The 19,362-nt window shown below is 47.4% G+C and overlaps 1 protein-coding gene across 4 annotated transcripts in view; it reads left to right on the top strand.

Annotated features, from left to right (window-relative positions):
- Positions 1-4,463: 4,463 nt before the first annotated feature.
- MAGI3 (membrane associated guanylate kinase, WW and PDZ domain containing 3) overlaps positions 4,464-19,362 on the top strand; it is a 73,484-nt gene continuing 58,585 nt past the window's right edge. For 2 of the 4 annotated variants that reach the window (XM_062626599.1, XM_062626600.1), the window contains exon 1: positions 4,466-4,850. In XM_062626599.1, coding sequence (XP_062482583.1) covers positions 4,529-4,850 — 322 coding nt within the window. In that variant the 5' untranslated portion in view covers positions 4,466-4,528. Of the gene's footprint in view, positions 4,851-11,606; positions 11,684-19,362 lie in introns of those variants that run through there. The other 2 variants (XM_062626603.1, XM_062626602.1) reach the window with 2 other exon arrangements.

Here is a 19,362-nt window from a genome sequence, read left to right on the forward strand (position 1 = left end):
TGTATGTACTGATCACTAGTATTTGCATTGCTCAAGGGTGGCTGTTTGTTTGTGGAAGGGGAGCAGAGGGAGGGGAGCAGGACATAACACTGCATGAGAGCTGCTCATGCTGGCATTGCCTCTCGTTTGCATGCTGTGGCAATATGTGTATTAAATACGGGCAGATTTATAGAGCGGCTTTGTATGGGTGAAGCATTCATTGATACTGATCTACAGCCTGCTGGGGCTGATACGTTTTCCGTTCTCAGGTGAGGAGTCTGGGCAGACACCAGGGATTAGTCAGCCCAGGCTGACACAAATCTTTATTAAGACTTGGGTTTATTCTCTAAGCTTTTTCGGTGCTTGATGAAATTCCCTGGTAAGGCCTGCTTGCATGGCAGCTTCTGCTCCTGTACAAGTTAATTTATGATGTGTTTAAAAGTTTGCCTTCAGATAACTGTATCTTGGGGTCACACAGATTTCAAATAGGCAGTTCTGGGTATGTCTGTCCACAGAATAGCAAATGTCTGGCTTTGAACCACTTTTATGCAACCGTGATTTGTTTATGCTTCCTTAGAGGCACATAGCTTACTGAATAATTTGTGTTTGAGATGAGTGCTTCTGTTAGGGAGGAATGCTGTGCCTACTGCTCTGTCCTGGCAACTATTTTTGTTGTCAGTTAATGCAGTGCAGCCAACCATCGCTGCTGGTTCTCCCAAAAGCTTTAATAGCATTGTGGTCAGGTAGTGTTGTGAGACTGTCAGAGCTCCTGTGTGCCCAGTCACTGGAAGGATTGACAATAACACACTTCTACACACAAAAATCTCTGCACATAGCTCTGTATTCGCACAATTTGCTTTCATTGCATCCTTGCTGAGGATGGAATTGTTCTTATTTTGTGGGTGTATGTGTTGCCTGCGTATTTTTCCTGTCTGAGTCTCTTCCCTTTGAGCACAGGAGTGACGAACTGCATGTAGCACAGACAGCTGCATTGCAAGTGCTGGGCACTGAGAGAAGGACTTCGGAGAAGTCCAAATATAATGCCACAATTGCCTTTCTGTGCTCTCTGAGAAAGTGTAATTCATGCTGTAATTCAACAGCAGTCTGATAAGTTTTTGCTGTTTTGATTGCCTTTGAACTTTGCAATGTGACAAACAAACCCTGCTTTCCTGCCTACCAAGAAGCTGCAGTGCCTTGATGCAGTTTATTTCCTTAGTTCTGGTGTGGTGGAGCTCAGCACCCTGGTTTTGTGGCATCTCTATATGTGCTGATGCCAACAGCAGCAGCAGAGTGGGATGGCAGCTGCCATGGCATGATGGGTGATGAACCAGAGATGCAGCACTGATTTCTCTTTGATGGCCCTTTTCAGCTTGCTGATATTTTAAATGCTAGTACTCAGTAAACACACAACACCTCGGTAGGCTGGGGCTGGTGGTGGTGCAGAGCACGCTCCTTCTGTGCGCTGCGAGGCGGTGCAGACACTTCACGTGTTTCTGAGCTGCAATGAGTAATCAGAAGGGCGGAAGGAAAGCAGGATGAACGTACGTGTTGTCATGTGGCATAGATGAGAATTAAAATTGTCTGTTGGTTCCCAAGCAATTTGTTCATGTTTGGAAGTTTGCTTTGAAATACATTCAACAGCACTATTTACTCTCTCGGCATACAGTGAGGCTGAAAGGTAAATGTGTAGCTCCGGAAGAGGATTATCATTCATACACTGTACAACGGACCTGCGCAACTTGGCACTGTGGAGGTGGGGAGCTTCGTAAAATTTACAAAGGATCAGGAAAGGTTTTTTGGCTTTCAAATTTATACTGAAGACAACAGGACTTTCACTGAAGGAACAGCAGCTTCATGACTTGCCTCTGGTGTAAAAATAACAAAATAGGGCTAGTGGAAGGTGTCCTTGCCCATGGCAGGAGATTGGAACTAGATGATCTTTAAAGTCCCTTCCAACCCAAACCAGTCTGTGATTCTATGATTAGTGTTATTAGCTAGCTAGTGTTATTTGTGAAGCTGTCACCCATGTCAGGTGTGTAAGCACAGCAGGGATCTCACTCCAAGGTTTGAAAGTCTCAGCCAGTGAAAAGACTGAGTTGCATTTCCATACAATAAGGGCAGACAAGCCTCCTGTTTAGGGAGATGGAATACCTGCTAACCTTGGAGCCAAAAGGACACTCTTTGAGATGTCCATGCTGCCTACACATTATTGTGTGTATTCTCCGGAACGTCTGGCACAGGCCCCTGTCAGCAGCTCATAAATTTTGGGTCATGCCTGGTGCCACAATTCCTGTGTAAAATATTGAAGGTTGGTTTTCAATAATGTGACAGCGTCCCTTTTAATGTCCAGATCACAAATGCTGCACAGCTCTCAGCCTTGCTTCCATTCTGCCAGTGTGAAAGAGAATTTGTCTCCAGCAGCTTTTTCCATGCCTGTTGGCTGACAGCCCAATGTACCTCAAATAGCACCGAGCACAATGAGCTAAACCTGTGCTTGTTGCAACTCCATTAATGCCGGAGGCATTACACCTCAGCTGTATTGGGAGCACTCGGTTTGTGTCCCCAGACAAGTTTAGATTACATTGTTTTAGCCCAGCGAACACAGTTTTGTTATATGACTGGTGTTCTTCTGACTTCTTTGGAAACATTCCTGCTGTTTTGGTGGTACTTACTGTGTAAGTGACAGACTAACAGGCCTTAAAGGCAGCGGAATCTGTAAGAACAGCAGAATACCCAGTAGTAGAAGTTACTGGTATTTGTTACGAGCAGGTTTTAGTGGTTTCTGGACCAGGCAGAAATTAACCACTTGCTGCTGTTTACCACTGCAGAACATTCCCTGTTGAAATGTGATCTTTCTAACCTGCTCTGTTGTGCAAACTGACGTGAACAGAGGGACACAATGGCAACAACAATCCATTGTTTCACAGCTCAGCAAACATTCTTTGGACCCCGCAGATACCAGCTCCTTCACTTCCTCCTATGGAAAGTACGTGAGTTATGCAAAGTCACACCTCTTTATTTGCAAACAACATCCGTTCCATACCTTCTCAGGACTCTGATTTTGCAGCCCCACCGCTCAGTGAGGACCTCAGCCTGCACGGCACAGCTGGAGCCTTCAAGATACTCCTGAAACACTGTCCAAAATAACTTTGCACTGGACATTCAGCCTCTGAGTAAGAGAAAAGCAATTTAAATGCACTGGGCAGAGAAATTTGTCATCTGAACTGTAAAGCTTTCGAAGGATTGGAAGTGTTCAAGGCCAGGTTGGACACAGGGGCTTGGAGCAAGCTGCTCTAGTGGAAGGTGTCCCTGCCCGTGGCAGGGAGTTGGAAATGGATGGGGTTTAAGGTTCCTTCAATCCAAACCAGTCATGGTTTTCATAGCACATACCTGGCGTGTAATACCCGTACCTGGCCTAAGCTAATTGCCACACTGGAATCTTTGATGCACAGCTAAAGAAAAAAGCTCACGTGGAGAGCAAATGTGTTGGAGTTGTGTTTGCCAGTCAAAAAAAGAGGCGGCTTTGTGGGCATATCTAAATCATAGCCATCATTCTGACCTCTGCTTTGGCCCAGGGTGAGGGGAGAGCCTGGCTGAAGGGGGCTCCTGATTGATGAGAGAACCCTGCCTGAGGTGGGCACTGACTGAAGGGAGGTCCTGGCTGAGGGGGGAACTTGGCTGAGGGGGCTCCTCTCTGAGGAGAGACCCTGCCTCGGGTAGGCACTGACACAGGAAGGTGCCGGGCTGAGGGCAGATCTTGACTGAGCAGAGGTCCTGGCCCAGGCGGGCACTGGCTGAGGAGAGATCGTGCCTGAGGGGGAACATGGCTGAGGGGGGAACATGGCTGAAGGGGGAACATGGCTGAAGTGGCCAGTGGCTGAGGGGGAACTTGGCTGAAGGGGGAACATGGCTGAAGGGGCCAGTGGCTGAGGGGGTGGCTGAGGGGGGAACATGGCTGAAGGGGGAACATGAAGGGGCCAGTGGCTGAGGGGGGAACATGGCTGAAGGGGGAACATGGCTGAAGGGGCCAGTGGCTGAGGGGGGAACATGGCTGAAGGGGGAACATGGCTGAAGTGGCCAGTGGCTGAGGGGGAACGTGGCTGAAGGGGCCAGTGGCTGAGGGGGGAACATGGCTGAAGGGGCCATGGCTGAGGGGGAACTTGGCTGAGGGCACTCGCGGCTGACGGAGTCCCCCTCTGAGGAGAGAGCGGGCCTGAGGCGGGCGCTGATGAGGGGTCTCCCGCCCGCCCGCTGAGGGGCTGTTCCCGCCCGAGGCGGCCACACCCACCCCCCGCCGCGTTAACGGAGCAACTCCCGCCCCTTGGGGGGGGGGGGGGGCGTGGCCAGCACCGCCCGACCGGGGCGCGGCGGGGGCGTGGCGGGACCGGGGGCGCGCGCGCGCGCGCGCGGCGGGGCGGGTCCCGGGGCGGGGCGGGGCGCGCGCGGCGGGGCGGGGCGGACCCGGGGCGGGGCGGGGCGCGCGCGGCGGGGCGGTGGCAGTCGGGCGGCAGCCGCGGCCGGGGCGGGCAGCGGCGCCCCGCGGTGCGGTATGTCCAAGACGCTGCGGAAGAAGCGGCACTGGCTGAGCAAGGTGCAGGAGTGCGTGGTCTCCTGGGGCGGCCCGGCGGGGCCCGACCCCGATCTCCTGCGCGGCGGTGCCGAGCGCGGCGAGTTCGCGTACCTGGCAGGCCGCCTGCTGCCGGGCGGTGAGGGCGCGCCGGGCCCCGCGCTGCTTTCGGGCAAGGCGCCGGCGCCGGGGGACGTGCTGCTGGAGGTGAACGGCACCCCCGTCAGCGGCCTCACGCACCGCGACACGCTGGCCGTCGTCCGGCACTTCAGGGAGCCCGTGCGCCTCAAGACCGTGCGCCCAGGTGAGCCGCCCGCCGCAGGCCGCGCCGCGCCCGCAGGACCCGCGGCCCGCCCCGCCACTGCCCGCGCCGCCGCCGAGCCGCCGTGCATAGGCCCAGCCGCGCCGGCGCCCTGAGGGGCGGCGGGAGGGCCGCGGCGAGGAGCGGGAGCGCCGGCTCGGCGGGGCGCAGGCGGGCGGGTGCCGGGATGGGAAAGTTTCCTCGGCTCCCGAGAGGGCGCCTCAGCCGAACGGGGCGACCGGGGAGGGGAGGGGGGGCTCCCGCTGCCGTGTCGAGGCTCGACCTGGCTCCGAGCGAAGCTTTTATCACCGGCCCGTCGGGGACGGGCAGCGGGTTGGCCTCCGAGGGGCGCCGGCGCGCTCCCGGTAGCAGAGCCCGGGGGTTCCGCTGCGCGCGGTTGTCCAGCGGGGAGAGCGCACCCGCTGCCCCCCGCCTCTGCCCCCACCGTGCCTCCGGCTCCCAAGCGCCAACCGGGGCCGTCCCGCCGCTGTGCCTCGGGAGGGGGGTGACACTGCTCGGAGCGGGCGGGGGTCGCCGGTTTCAGGGGTGCGCGGCACCGGCTGTCCCGGGTCCGCAGCCTGCGGAGCCGCCGGCCGCGGCTGTGCGTGGTGCCTGTGCTCGCTGCTTCCCGAGCCCCGCAGGGTGCAGCGCTCAGGGCTGAGGAGCGGGAGCGCGGCTTGGAGAACGCCATCGAGCTGGCCTCTTGGCTGCTGGTTTGCCAGGGAGAAGCCCCGAGACCAGACTCTGGGTGTTCTTCTTCCATAGATTTGGATTAATTTTGAGTATGCTTTAATTAATTAGCACTATCAGATCATTGCGGTAAGATCTTCTTTATCGACATGCCTGTCAAATGTCAAGTTAATGCTGGATAGTGGTACCGGCAGTCACAGGAGCTAATGATTCACAGTGTAAAGAGCTTCAGATTTACCGCTTCCTGGCTCAGACGATCCAGGTCTCAGCACGATGTGTTACAGAGAAACTGTCTCTGTTAAACTGTTTCTCTCTGAATCCCTACTGGAACAGGTAGTTCCACTACTGAAGTCTGTAATACTTCTTATACAGCTTTTTTAACACCTGCTTTGTACTTCTTTCATAACTGCTGGGTTGTCATTTGACTTTAGGTAATACATCTTTTCAATCAGATTTTCTTTCTTTGGCCACTACTGAAAAGTCATGCTCCATATAGAGGCTGTACCGTTGGTCCTGATGCATATTGCTTGTTAGACAAAGTAAAGGCAAAAGAAAAACAAACACACCCCTAAAAGCACCTATAGAAGCCTGGTAGGCTTTGGAAGATGTCTTTAGTTCCAAAATTGGAAATCCCATCTGAATGAAGAAAATAAAAAAGAGCAAACAGTTGCAAGTTATAAGAGGATTAAAAAAAATCCTGAGGACCAAATCAAGATAGACAATAATAATAAATCTCTTCTAAAAAGAGAGAGCTTGTGGAAAATAAATCTATAGTTAGATAATCAAAGGAATTCCTTCTGTTTACTACAGAGGGTAATAGGGGTATTCCTGTACTGGGACTTTCCATAAGGGAGAGGTGTCTCAAGCTGTCAAGTTAAAACTGGCTGAGAAGATTTAGATGAAATTGATACAGTGAACAGTAGGAATTGGCCAGGGCCAGATGATGTTCATGAGGAGTTCCAGATAGGAGCCACCAAAGACCAGTGGGTTGCTTATTCCTTACATCATTGGTGGTGTGGAAGAGGGTAAGAGGTGGAGAAAGTGTCTGGAAGATCAACAGGACTGACTTCTGATTACAGCAAGCTGGCTAAAATTATAGCTTAGAATGAAACTGTTTGGCATGTGGAAAAATACCATCTAATGAGGTGAAGGGGTTGCTTTTTAGAAGTCTGTAGTTTTTAAAGGTTCACTGGTTGGTTTAATCAAATCTGAGTATTTTGATGTGGTGGATTTTCAAATAGGCTTTCACCAAGGTAATGCCGGACCCTGAGCAAAGCTCTCGGCAAGTGAGCGCTTTGTGGCAGTGTAGCTACCAAAAGATAAGAGCAGAATTCCCCTGTGGATTAGTAACTGGTTAAAATACAGGAACAGTGTTCTCAACAGGAGGAAGCTGCTGCTGGAGTCTTGCAAAGACCTGTGCTGTTTAATGTACTCATCCCGAGCTTCTAAACTGAACAGTAGGTTGAGTTGTAAGAAGAGAACTAGCATTTTTATGGTGATTTTTATATAACTTTTGGAACGACTCAAACTAAAGCTTCAGATCCAGTAATTTTTCCCATACTGGAACATATTGCCAGCTTATTTACCACATCAGATGAGTTTTGCAGTAATTTTCTGTGTTAGACTTAGTGTCCTTAAATACAGGATTTTAAAGCATACTGTTTCTCTTGGTTGTTTTCTCGGCAAGGTTGCCACAGCAGCGCTCAGTGGCAGTATTCCAGTTAGGATATATGTAATTAGGAAAGTTGTTGACAAGGCATTCTCTGCAAAGACCTGTGACTTTGAATTTGGCTTCCATTCCACCCCTTGTGATCCAGAGCAATCCAGACTTGCTGATCTTTGGAAAGTGGCTGGGGAGATGTTGCGGGGTTGCGGTGGTGAAGGGAATGAGGGCCGGGGGGCTGGTGGTCCGTGGTGTGCTTGCAGTATGTCTGAGTTCTCAGGGACCTGTAATTGCATTACTGGTTTTCTTAAGGTCCTCTGTTTCATACTTCTCTCCAGTCAAAACTGCTCTCTGTCAGATGAAGTGTCATGTTGAAAGGCATTGAGTGTCTGCCAGCACGCCTTCATGTGCCCAATGGCTCTTCAGATTTGAATGCTATTGGGACACAAGTCTGAGAAGGATCCAACTTCAGGGTTCTTCACTGTGACAGTGCGGAATTTGTCTTGTCACTGAATTTTAGGGTTTATATAAGGCGCTTATGGTCTGCGTCTGCATTTTAGAAAGGCAGCTCTAGTGTTTGAGAGCTGTCTCTGTCTTCCAGGTGAAGGTGGAAGAGACTTCCTTCTGTGCAGGTGTCCCGATAGCCTTGAACAGCATGTCAGGGGCCTGGACTGCTTTATTTCAAGTAGGGATCTAGTCCTTCATTAAAGGCAGCAACAGCTTTAGTTGACAGCAGTAAAATCTGTCTGTGGTACTTCTAGCAATCTCATAGAAAATTTAAAATGGAAATTTCAAGATGCTGTTTAGCCTTGTTTGATAAGACACTTGAAAGATACGAATGTTAATTTGAACACCATCTGTTAACTGCACATCACAAATGATGGACCATTTTGTTGATGTAGAAATTTGTCCTTCCCTTTCCTTGCTGAGGACGGGGAACAAGACCAGTGTTTGCCCAGGGCCAAGCTGGATGGGGCTTTGAGCAACCTGCTCTCGTGAAAGGTGTCCCTGCCTGTGGCTGGGGATTGGGACTGGAGCTTTAAGGTCCCTTCAACCCAAACCAGCCCAGGATTCAGTGTGCCACAGGCTGGAGATGAGTGTCATCGATGCCACAGCCATGCCACAGGCAATGTCTGGCCCAGATGTTTGCAGGTGAGCTGGTAAATCTTTGGTTCCAGTATTGGTAGGGGTTGACGTAGCAAAGTCTGCAGAAGGCTGGTCTCGAGCTCTGCCAGTACAACCGGTCTGATACTGGGATCTGAGTTGTCTGAACAGAAGTTAAATATCGCTTCATTCTAGTTGATGTTTGAGATTATAACCTCGCTTCTTGCCTAATTCATCATCTTGATCAGATGAGCAAAGCAGCAGCACAGAGAAAGAAGGCTTTTTGAGCAGTGGGGTACTGGTATGTGTTTGCATGCGCGCTAATATGGGCTGGCTCATCATAAAGACAATTTGTATTATAGCCACACTTGGGAGGTGCTGGTTTGGAGCTAATCACCTGCTTACATGCATCCAAATGATGGCTGCCATGTGGCTCGACGACCTTCCCTGCCCAGTGTTACCAGGGTTAGTGCTGGCACTGCTGCAGGTTCTTTTATTTCAGTTAAGGAAAAACTAAAGCATTTTGGTTTAGTTCATCCTCCGAGAGTATCTACTCGTTGCATGTATCATTCAGGCTTAGCCAGAAAGATGTTTGTGTGTGCAGGTGAGCCTGCTTGCTAAAATACTCATCAGTGCAACTTTGAAAGCCTTCTTCATAGCAATATGGTAGCCAAAATACATCAAAACTAGGTTGCATGCTTAAAGTAAGAAAATTTACTGATCTGCAAGTTCCTCTTGCAGCAGTCGGAGTTGCCAGATACTGCGTAGGAAGGAATGTGTTTTCCTTCCAAACTAAGGAGCTTTGCTGAATACATCTACTTTGTGGCAATTATTATGGTTTCATGACCACTATAACTAGCATCTGGGAAGCAATGGGCAGAGTCTTGTAGCTCTTCCACTTGAGGAACTTTTCCAGAGCGCATAGTTTTGTCCCTTGGTTAAGAGAATTCATGTTGGCTCCACTGTGTCAATCTTTAATCAGAAAAATGCAGCAAGGTTTAAAATGATGAAGAGTTCCCTTTAGACTGTTACTTTTTTAACAGTCTTGGTGCTTCTGAAGCTACGAAACCTCGATGTCCTATGTACTTGTTTTGTATCCGACTATTCACAGTTGTGGCTGGAGCTCTTCCTCCAAGTGGGGCATTTATTCATTATCTCCAGGCTGGATTGCCTGCCTGCAGTCAGATGTCAGTTATGGCTTTGATGTTCTTTTCCCTCCATGGAGGACTTCTCAGCTCACACTCACACAACTCAGGGGATCTTTATTTTTTTCAGTCTTTTCATGCAGTTGGCAATACATGAAGTACTCCCCAGTCCAAAGCTGATGCACCTTGCTGCTTTGTGTGCACTCCACCTTTCGACCTGGGAGCTCGAACTGCTTCTAATCTATTGCTGCGCTTGAAGTACAGTGCAGAGAAAGAGGTGATTGACAGGTGGAGGTAGTACTGAACTTCTTGGTACCAAATTAATTTTTCCAAGTCAGTATCTTTCATGTAATGCTCTTGGGACTTGCAGATGCTCAAGCTAGCAAGGCCTTTTCTTACCAAGATGCTCACCTGATCAAAATCTAGTGCAAGCTAACAAGACAACTTAACTGCAGGATGCATTTCCTCATGTGGTGGGAAAATCGTGTGGTGATTGATCCCAAATGCCTCCCTTTACCAACAGGAGTTAATGGCAGTATTTAGAAGTCATGTGCATGGGGGTCCCTTCTCTGAAGCAGAATGAATGAAAGTGGTGGTGACAAATAGAGTGACTCAGATTCAGCGTTCGAGACTTAATACTCCAAGCTGAGTCTGTAAGATTCATTTACATTTTCTCTTGTGCTTGAAGTAGGTACAAAACCTCCATGTGGGGGTAAACATTTGCATGTTTGGCAATTAAGGCAGGGAGGAGAGCATGCTGCACTCTGAGGCTGTTCTCACAAACTCAGATGAAATCTAAATGTGCCGTGTTAAAACAGAGATCTGAGTACACACTTGGATCGTTCTGCCTCTCAGTGGAAAGGCATTACCCTGGTTCTGTGTTTCTCTGGAAGCTGGCATTAGGCCAGCTTGGCGATCAGACACACTGATGTGTTACTGGTGTGTTAGACCTCAGAGCAGCCTTCCAGTATCTGAAGGGGGCCTATAGGGATGCTGGGGAGGGACTCTTCATTAGGGACTGTAGTGACAGGACAAGGGGTGACAGGTTAAAACTTAAACAGGGGAAGTTTAGATCAGATATAAGGAGGAAATTCTTTCTTGTTAGGGTGGTGAGGCACTGAATGGGTTGCCCAGGGAGGTTGTGAATGCTCCATCCCTGGCAGTGTTCAAGGCCAGGTTGGATGAAGGCTTGGGTGAGATGGTTTAGTGTGAGGTGTCCCTGCCCATGGCAGGGGGGTTGGAACTGGATGATCTTAAGGTCCTTTCCAACCCAAACTATTCTATGATCCTACTCTGGTCTGAGAAGCTGAGGCAGTCAGCTTGAGTCCCTCAGTCCAAGATGCATGATAGGTGAGGTTCTGCTGGCTGCTGGCGTGCGAAACTGCCCTCCCTGCTCTAGAGTGTGTTGGGAACAGATCCATTTTTATAGAAGGCAAGGTTGATTTGATTTACCATACTGCGAAAAGCCCAAAACATACAGGTTTGCTATAACGAATGTGTAGGGTATCCCAGTTTCATGAAACTGGGCAGAAGACAGATGTGCACTCTAAGGAAACTGAACAAGAAATGCTTCCTGCTGGAGGCTGTCATTTCTCTAAAGCATCAGCAGTAGCAGTGGTGTGTCCTTACAGCAGTTTGAGGGAGCTGCCTTGCACAAAAAGCTATTAGCTTGCATCTCAGATGTGTGAATGCAGAGGACTATCAAGCACTTGCCAAGGGATGGGTGTGAGTATGTGCATGTAATTTATAATCTTCTTTCTCACATCCATCTTTATATAAACATTATTCTTGGCATAGAACATACTGCCTTTCCCTTTCACATACTCATTGTTTAAATTTTACTGTGATGAGTACTGTGTTAATGATTACACCCTAAATGTGCTTTAATTATTCTGCTCTTTCTTGGCATGCTGGTTTCAAATGATCACAGGGCCTCGTGGATTTCCTAGTGTGCTGCTGAACACCATGGTTTTATTTTGCACCTCTTTGCTTCCTTCAGGAAAGCCCATCTCCTTCTTGTACCATTCATTGGTGTCTCTCAAGAGAGACTCAGCAGAACAATGTGGGGTAGAGTCAGCATTTACCTGGAGCTGGTGGCAGAGCGGATGGTGCAGTTGGTGTTCTCCAGACCCACCTCCTGTGTCCTTTGCTTTAGGGGAGTGAGATTTTCACTAGGACTGAAGAATCAAGCACTTGTATTCCAGTTATTCCTGGAAGGAAATTTTCTCATTCAGGTAGACAGTTTGGATTGAAATCCTTGCATCCGCATCTGTTGCTTTTCTATTAAAAGACAAAAGCTTAGGCTTCCGTGCCAGCATGGAACTTTTTAAAAATCCTTGAAAACTAATTTTGCCATTACTCTTCAATGGCAGGAGGCTTTCTGTTCTATGTGAGTGAGCCAAGAGCAAAATAAACACGAGGCTTTATTAGAAGCCATGATTTCAAGAGCAGATTTGGTCTTCATAATTTTTGTCTAAGTATTGCTCTTGCGTTCTTGGCTGGCTTTAAAGAAATGCTGGTTAGATGTAGAAAATGGCTGGGTTTATCACTCAAAAGATGCAATTTCCTTATTTATTTTATTTTTTTTTAAGATTTTTCATTTAGTAAGCAAAGACACTTCAAACCAAACGTGTCTTTTTAGAAAACCCCTGCAGCAACCACACTGTGCTTGTCTAACTTGCTATGCACTGTGCTCCTTTAGCACCAAAACATCTGCTTCGAGGTGTTCTTCAGGTGATCATTCCTGAAAAAAACAAACAAACAAACAAAAAACAGGAACACCAACCAAAAAGTTAAACTATCACCAGGGTTGTGCATTCCAATTGACAGCTGAAAAACTTGCTTCAGTTTTGATCATTGCTCTGTTTTCAGGTCTTGGAATTCATTCTTCTGGTTCATGTTTTTTAATTCATGATTCTTCCTTTTAAGAAAGAATCACATTCTGGTCACATTCATGGAATGTAAGTTAAATCACATCTTGTTCCCTGAATGGGAACAATTTTCTTCTTCAAAGCAACAGTATTCCTGAGAGTAATAGATTTGGATTAAGAAAAATACGAGCTCTTTGTATTTGAGTGTAAATGCCTTATTTAGTTCTGCTGAACAGAAGGTGAACGGAAAATGCAGTAGGAAGATTACAGACTTGTATTGATCTGTTACACAATCATGGAAAACAGAAGCTAGTTCATCTTCTCAGTTGCTAATTACTAGTGGAATCTGTGTTAATCTTTTTTGGGCTCTCAGCAGGTCATAGTGGGAACAGGAGCTGCTCCCAGGTGACAGACCATCAGTTACTGACTCCGATGGGCTAGCATCCAAGCTAATCAGTTTTAAAAGCAAGAGGGTACCCTTTTGGTGAGAAAGGGAGTATCCTAGGAAGGCTGTAAGTGTGGTATCAGGGAGACTGCAAAGGCACTGATGGAGAAAATGACATTGGACAATGGGTGCAGCAAGTCAAGAGACGCTGCAGTGTGTCTGTCTTTTCCCGCACTGGCATTTAAAACCTACGTACAAGCTGTCCCTTAGTACTGCTGTTTAAGATGCAGAATAGGGGTGGTTGCACATAGCCACGGTCTACAATTAGTCTAGGTGTAGCTTTCAATATGAAGTACAGTCACAGGAGTCTTCAAGCTCATGTCACTGTGCTTTATTTTTGTCATATGCAAATAATAAAATCCCAGACTGGTTTGGGTTGGAAGGGTCATTAAAGCTCCTCCAGCTCCAACCGCTGCCACGGCCAGGGACACCTTCCACTAGAGCAGCTTGCTCCAAGCCCCTGTGTCCAACCTGGCCTTGAGCACTGCCAGGGATGGGGCAGCCACAGCTTCTCTGGGCACCCTGTGCCAGCGCCTCAGCACCCTTGCAGGGAAGAGCTTCTGCCTAAGAGATCATCTCAGTCTCCCCTCTGGCAGGTTCAAGCCATTCCCCTTGGCCTGTCCCTACAGGCCCTTGTCCAAAGCCCCTCTCCAGGGTTCCTGCAGCCCCTTCAGGCACTGGAGCTGCTCTCAGGTCTCCCCTTCAGGAGCCTTCTCTTCTCCAGGCTCCAGAGCCTGGCTCCAGAGCAGAGCTGCTCCAGCCCTTGCAGCATCTCCATGTTAAAGTAATGATCTTACATGGAAATGTAATTACATTGCAAAGCAAACTAACATTGTTAGACATAACTCTGGGCTTGCTCTGACTGAGCTTTTCCAGCGTGTTTTCACAGCTACCTTTAAAAATGCTTCCTCAAAGCTGCTTTTCAATATGTACGTTTCTCAAGCCTGTAATTTTTCCTGAATTGTTGTTTGCTCTCAATTGAATGTAACTTCTTCAAATTGAAAATCACTAGTGTAATTGCTATCCATCCCGTGCCCCTCTTCACTTGCTGAACAGTAGTCTAGTTTGTATAGATTGTTGCATTGTATGTCATTTTCCTCAGGTAAGGTTAAAAAGTCAATTCTTTTAAGCTCTCAATTGCCGTATCTCTTTGGTTACCTTTATAAAACCAGTTTGAATTCCAGCTTATCAGATCACAGTACACTTGAATGCTGATTCTTACTGTGTTCTACTTCAGTGCCATTTCATTACTGACTTCTGGTAATAAATACAATCAGACTAACAGCTGGTGTCTTATGAATATGGATTGTGGATGTTAGATAAACATCACAAGTGTTGTGGGGTTTTTGTGTCTAGAAATGTGTCATCTGCATGATAATGAAGTGTTCTTTCCAAAAGGTGGGAAAGGCGATCAACAGGGTTAATGTGGTTGTGTGAATAATCTGTTACGAAGTTGTCTCTTCTTTAATCCACTGCTTTTGGAAATTGAGACCATGCCTTCTTACAAATCCAGGAGTGTTTTACTCCTAAATTCTAGTATTGCCCTGAAACCTAACCCAAAATCTGACTGCAGCAATAGCTGCGTTGCACTTGTTGGTTTGGTGAGGCTGGGACCATCCAGGACCATCTTTGGCACTGCATCACCTTGTTGAGCCAACGCATGCGTGGCAGGTTGGATCCAGAGGCGAACATGGGAAGCACAAGTCCCAAGTTGGTGTTGCCAAGTTCTGCAAATAATACCAAGGAGTGCTTTGAGGATGACTGCTCCCCTTATCTCAGCCACACAGAAGTAGGGGAGATGCAAAGGAGGGGATCACCACCCTGGAAAAACTCTTGTGCAGCAAGACAGAGAAACCTGGAATTACAGCACAAAGGGAATGAGTATGAGAAACGAGAATATGCAATAATGGTACAGAAGAGCAGGATTAAGAGTTTGTAGCTCCTTCTCTCACAGCAGAGTATGAGGCTTTAACCCTGATGGCAGGAAATGCGGTGTGCTGGGGCAGTCACTGGAGTCGGGCTGAACAAGGTTCAGTAATTGTTTGAACTTTGCTTTGTAACACTTACTACTCTAGTGACTTGTATGTGCTAATCAATAACTGTGTGGGGAAGGCACAGAAGTTCGCATTTCCTCTAGTGTGATCCCCATATACCATCAAACTTTGCACTGTTTGGCAAACTCTGGCCTGGTGGAGCCTGAAATGTTTGCTTTGCAGGGTGCGTTCGTCACATCTCTGCTGTAGTGTGCTTCCTGGCTGTTCAGGTGTGACATAGGACACGTTGAACACATCCTGCTATGCACAGCCACCCCACTGTGCTCGCACATGCCAGCATCGAGCGTGGTGTGACCAGATCACCATGATGGAGGATGCCTGCCCAAGGGCCACCACAGCAAGAAATAGCTGCAGATGTGGGATGCACCCTGGCCATGTCCAGGGTTGCTTTATGAAGCTTATTAACAACAGGAAATAAAGAATTGGACTTTTCATTTTGAAAGAAGGTACTTTTCTTGCCGTTACTGGAGCACCTGGAAGATGTGAATTGGGGTAATGTTTGCTCCGTTCTTAGCTTGTGGCTTTACACCCGTCAGTAGCTGTCAGCAGATCATTACGGGTTTGCATACATGCAAACACTTTCAGAAGTTTTCGACTCAAGATGCATCACAGACTAAACATCACAGTCATTTAAAAGAGAAAACCAAGCTGCCTTCCTCACCCACCCCACTGAAAACCCACAGGCATTTTTAGGCCTGGCCATCAGCCTTTTTACTTCTTTGTAGTGCAAATATGAATGAAGATCTTGCGTCTTTAGAAACAAAAATGAATGCTTGGTATGTTCCAGTGGTGTTTACCTCCTGGTAATCAAGTGTGCTTTGAGGTATGCAGCAGTGGCCAGCTTCTCTGAGCTGTGAAGAACACTAAAGGCCTTTTTGCGTTTTCAAAGTACAAGTTGGGAGCTTTGTGCAATCATCTGCCAGAAAGTGCTCTGAAAACCAGCCATTGGTACTGGCTTAGCTTGTATGTCAGGCTTTGAATGTAGGGGATAGAAAGAAATGTGTTTAGTGCTGAGTTCCCAGTGAAACGTCCCTGCTGCCTCTGCCAGAATTGTTTGGTTTTTGGGTTGGGTTTTTTTCTGTTTTTGGGGGGGGTTCTTTGTTAAAACATTTAGGGAGAAACTAATTTCCCTTGGACCAGGCTTGTTTTGCAGTTGTATTCTGACAGCAATTCAGTGTTCCCTATTATGTTCTGGGATTCAAACCATGTCCCTTCTGTTAAGGACTGGATTAACATGCAGGTGAGGACGTAGCATGTGATTCAGGAGCCGTTCTGCCAGGACCCATCTGCGTGCCATTTGCAAGCGTTCATCAGCTCCTGTGGGCAGAGTGGGATGTCCTGCTGTGGAGAAGGGCAGTGGCTGTGATCAGCCTTGGGCTTTGCCTCTGGAAGTGGGCAGTTTCTTCTGGAGTGCTCTCCAGCTGTGGCATCAGACATTCTTGGACCCTCCTTCTCCTGGAGGAGGTGCAGGGATCTCACCGTGCTCTTGTGAAATGGCTGTGGGTGCCCAGGGGTCTGGCTTGGTGCCGAAGTGGAGCACTGGCAGGTCTGCAGCGCTGGGTGAGAGCTACCAGCAGGATCCCACCATGGAGGTGGGGAGTGCTGCACAGTGATGAATGCACCACTAGGCTAGGAGAAACATGTAAGAAAGAAACCTTTCATATTGATGAAAGGACAGATGAGAGATGTTCCATCTGAAGAGGCTGCTTCATGACTGTTTAATACAGTAATGCAGTTTATCAAAGTTGTTAGTGGAGATAATGTTAGGTCTTCAGTGGCAAGCTGAGACCCACTGCTGTGTGGGTCTGATAGGGCAGTGCAGCCTCTGGGGACCGATGGAGGTTCCCAGAGGAAAAACTGAAGTGTAGCCTAAGATATTTGATTGAATAGGCTTTAGAGTATCTGCAAATACATCTTAACTTGTGAAATCAGGCAGCTGGGTGAATCCAGATAATTATGCCGGGTTTGATTCTTGTTAGCCTAAGAAGAAAAATGTGGTTTGGTGTTGAACATAAAGGAGTCATTCTTGGAAGCCATGGAAAATAAAATTCCTGTGGTGGTGAAGACTGGCAGTAAAAGTGACAAAGAAACGTAAGAAGCAACTGATAACACAGCTTTGTTAAAACCATCACATGAAACAAAAGCACAACGTGAACTTAGATACAAAGGTGTAAAGAATCTTTAGAGGACTGGGTGGTTCACTGCCTCATTTATGGAATCGTGGAATCCCAGAGTGGTTTGGGTTGGAAGGGACCTTAAAGCTCATCCAGTTCCAGCCCACTGCCACGAGCAGGGGCACCTTCCAGTGGACCAGGTTGCTCCAAGCCCCATCCAACCTGGCCTTGAAAACAACAGGTTGTATTTCTTCAGTAGTGGCTGTAGTTGTAACTGGTCTTTAGGAGACGATAATGTCCATAACACCTTAGGTGTGCATTTTGGTTTCTGAGAAAAGCAGCATTGCAGTGTCCAGCTTAAAACTGTTCCTGGCTAGGAAAAGCACTGTCTTCTATCAAAGCACAGAGCAGGAGGGCCTGTTGTGTCAGTTTTACTTCTCCCTGCAAGACCTTTTGGAAGATCACTCAAAAAGTATAACAGAAGGAGAAATGAGGCTGGTTTATTCTGTGTGCACAGCTGGTGTCCTGCTGGCTTTCTCCTCCAGCTGAACACAGAGGTGCATGTATGTTACTTCTTCTTTCCCAGGCATTATTAAAAACCAAACCACAAACCCATTGACAAATAATTTGAACTCGGTATAAGTCAGTCTGCTGATTATTTCCCTCCTGAGTTAAGTGATCTGCATGGAAAAAAACAAAGGATGTGGACTTGGTGATCTTAAAGGACTTTTCTAACCCAGTTCATTCTAGGATTCTATGACATAGGTGGATTTTTTAAGCATTTTGACAGAGGTTTTGCTCAAATTCACAACAGGAAGAGCACCCAAAGCCCAAACTGCCTCAGCCTTCCCCCTTCTTCAAGCTGTCATTGCCAGTACGTGCACCTTTGTTTTAGTTCTATGCCAAGTTTACTGTGACCTTCTTGGGACAGACAGAAGCAGAGTTTGCTGGTACTGCTCATTAAATGCAAGGGGATTAACAGCCAGTTTATATCCTGTAAACCCACAGGGCTATCAGGAAATAACTAAGCCCTAAAGTTTTAGGTTTGTAGAAATGATTTCCTCCTAATGCATGTACTTGTGGGGGGGGATGTCAGAATCCGGTTATGTAAGAGAGAGGCAGAGCCCTGTATTAATCCCAGGGAATGATGTTTAATGGCTTGTTTCGTCCTTTATTGGTCTAAAGAATTCCTCGGGAATCAGCTGACCAGAAGTGCCAGGGAAGTATTTTTACCTCTGTCACTGAAATTATTATGGGTCAGTAATTTCACTAATCTTCTTTGCAGCGAGATTAGATTGTGAATGCTGTGGTGCAGGGCAAACTTGTTTACGCAAACTGCTTAGTCCTGTGAGTGCCATCGAGTGCAAGTACCACAAAGTAATCAAATGCGGTGTCCCTGTGCTGAGCCAGGGCTTGAAATATTTATTGCCTTGGCTCTGCTTCAGGGTGACAGGGTTTCCTCGGGAGATGGTGCTTGTAACGTGAACTTTAATGCGTTCTGTTTGGTGTAGCCAAAGAATGGCCATGGCATAAGCTTGAAGCCAAAATTGCTATGGTTTGATTTCATGGTGAGAGTTGGGTCCTATTGCACAAAACAGTTTTGCATGAATGAGTAAAAACTGTTGCCCATTGTTCTAGACCTTCAACAGCTTCAGATGCCACTCATGCGTGTACTTTCTGTTGTAAATAGCGGCTTAGAGAAGCATTAATATGCCGTATTTATGACTAAAATACTCATAAAATGTGTTCACTGATAGATAAGATACGAAATGTTGATGAGTATAGGCAGCTGGTGGTTAAATAAGACAACATATCCGAGGTAACAGCTAACTGCCTTGTGCTGTGTCCTCTTAGGACTTCTAAAGACTCATAGTTCCATCCTTGACAGACCTGTGTTCTATTATTAAACCCCATCTTGTGGCTTATTTACAGGCCAGCAGGGAAAGACTTTTATGCAATGCAAGGTCTGAAGTATTCCTCGTGTCATGGAGTGATGAACCACAGCAACTTGCCTCTGTGTTGCAGGCTTTCCTATGTGCCCTACTTACTCAATAGAAAAACCCCCTAATCCTGGGGATTTTATTTCCCTCTCTGTAGGACAGCACTGAGTAATTACTTTTCTCTTGTGAAGGTAGAGATGCAAAGTTTAATTAATGCCCATTAGGAGATGCTGCTGGTACTTAAACGAATTCATTAGGACAGGGTGTTTAATGTTCACCAAAATAGCAAATAACTGCAGTGGGCTGAATGTTGTTTATGCTGTGCTGCGTGGTGTTGTTTTGTACTGCTCTGTTCTGTATGTCAGAATATGGGGGTCTTGCTTAGCCAGGAACATCTTTTCTAACCCCAGTGTGAAGTGTACAGAATCAAAATGAGGTTTGGGTTTCAAGTATTAATCTATCTCCTGCTGCTTTGTCACTGCAGAATTGA

Source organism: Pezoporus occidentalis, unplaced genomic scaffold (genome assembly GCF_034315485.1).
Source record: "Pezoporus occidentalis ecotype Australia unplaced genomic scaffold, CSIRO_AGI_Poc_V1 ctg294, whole genome shotgun sequence".
Taxonomy (NCBI): domain Eukaryota; kingdom Metazoa; phylum Chordata; class Aves; order Psittaciformes; family Psittacidae; genus Pezoporus; species Pezoporus occidentalis.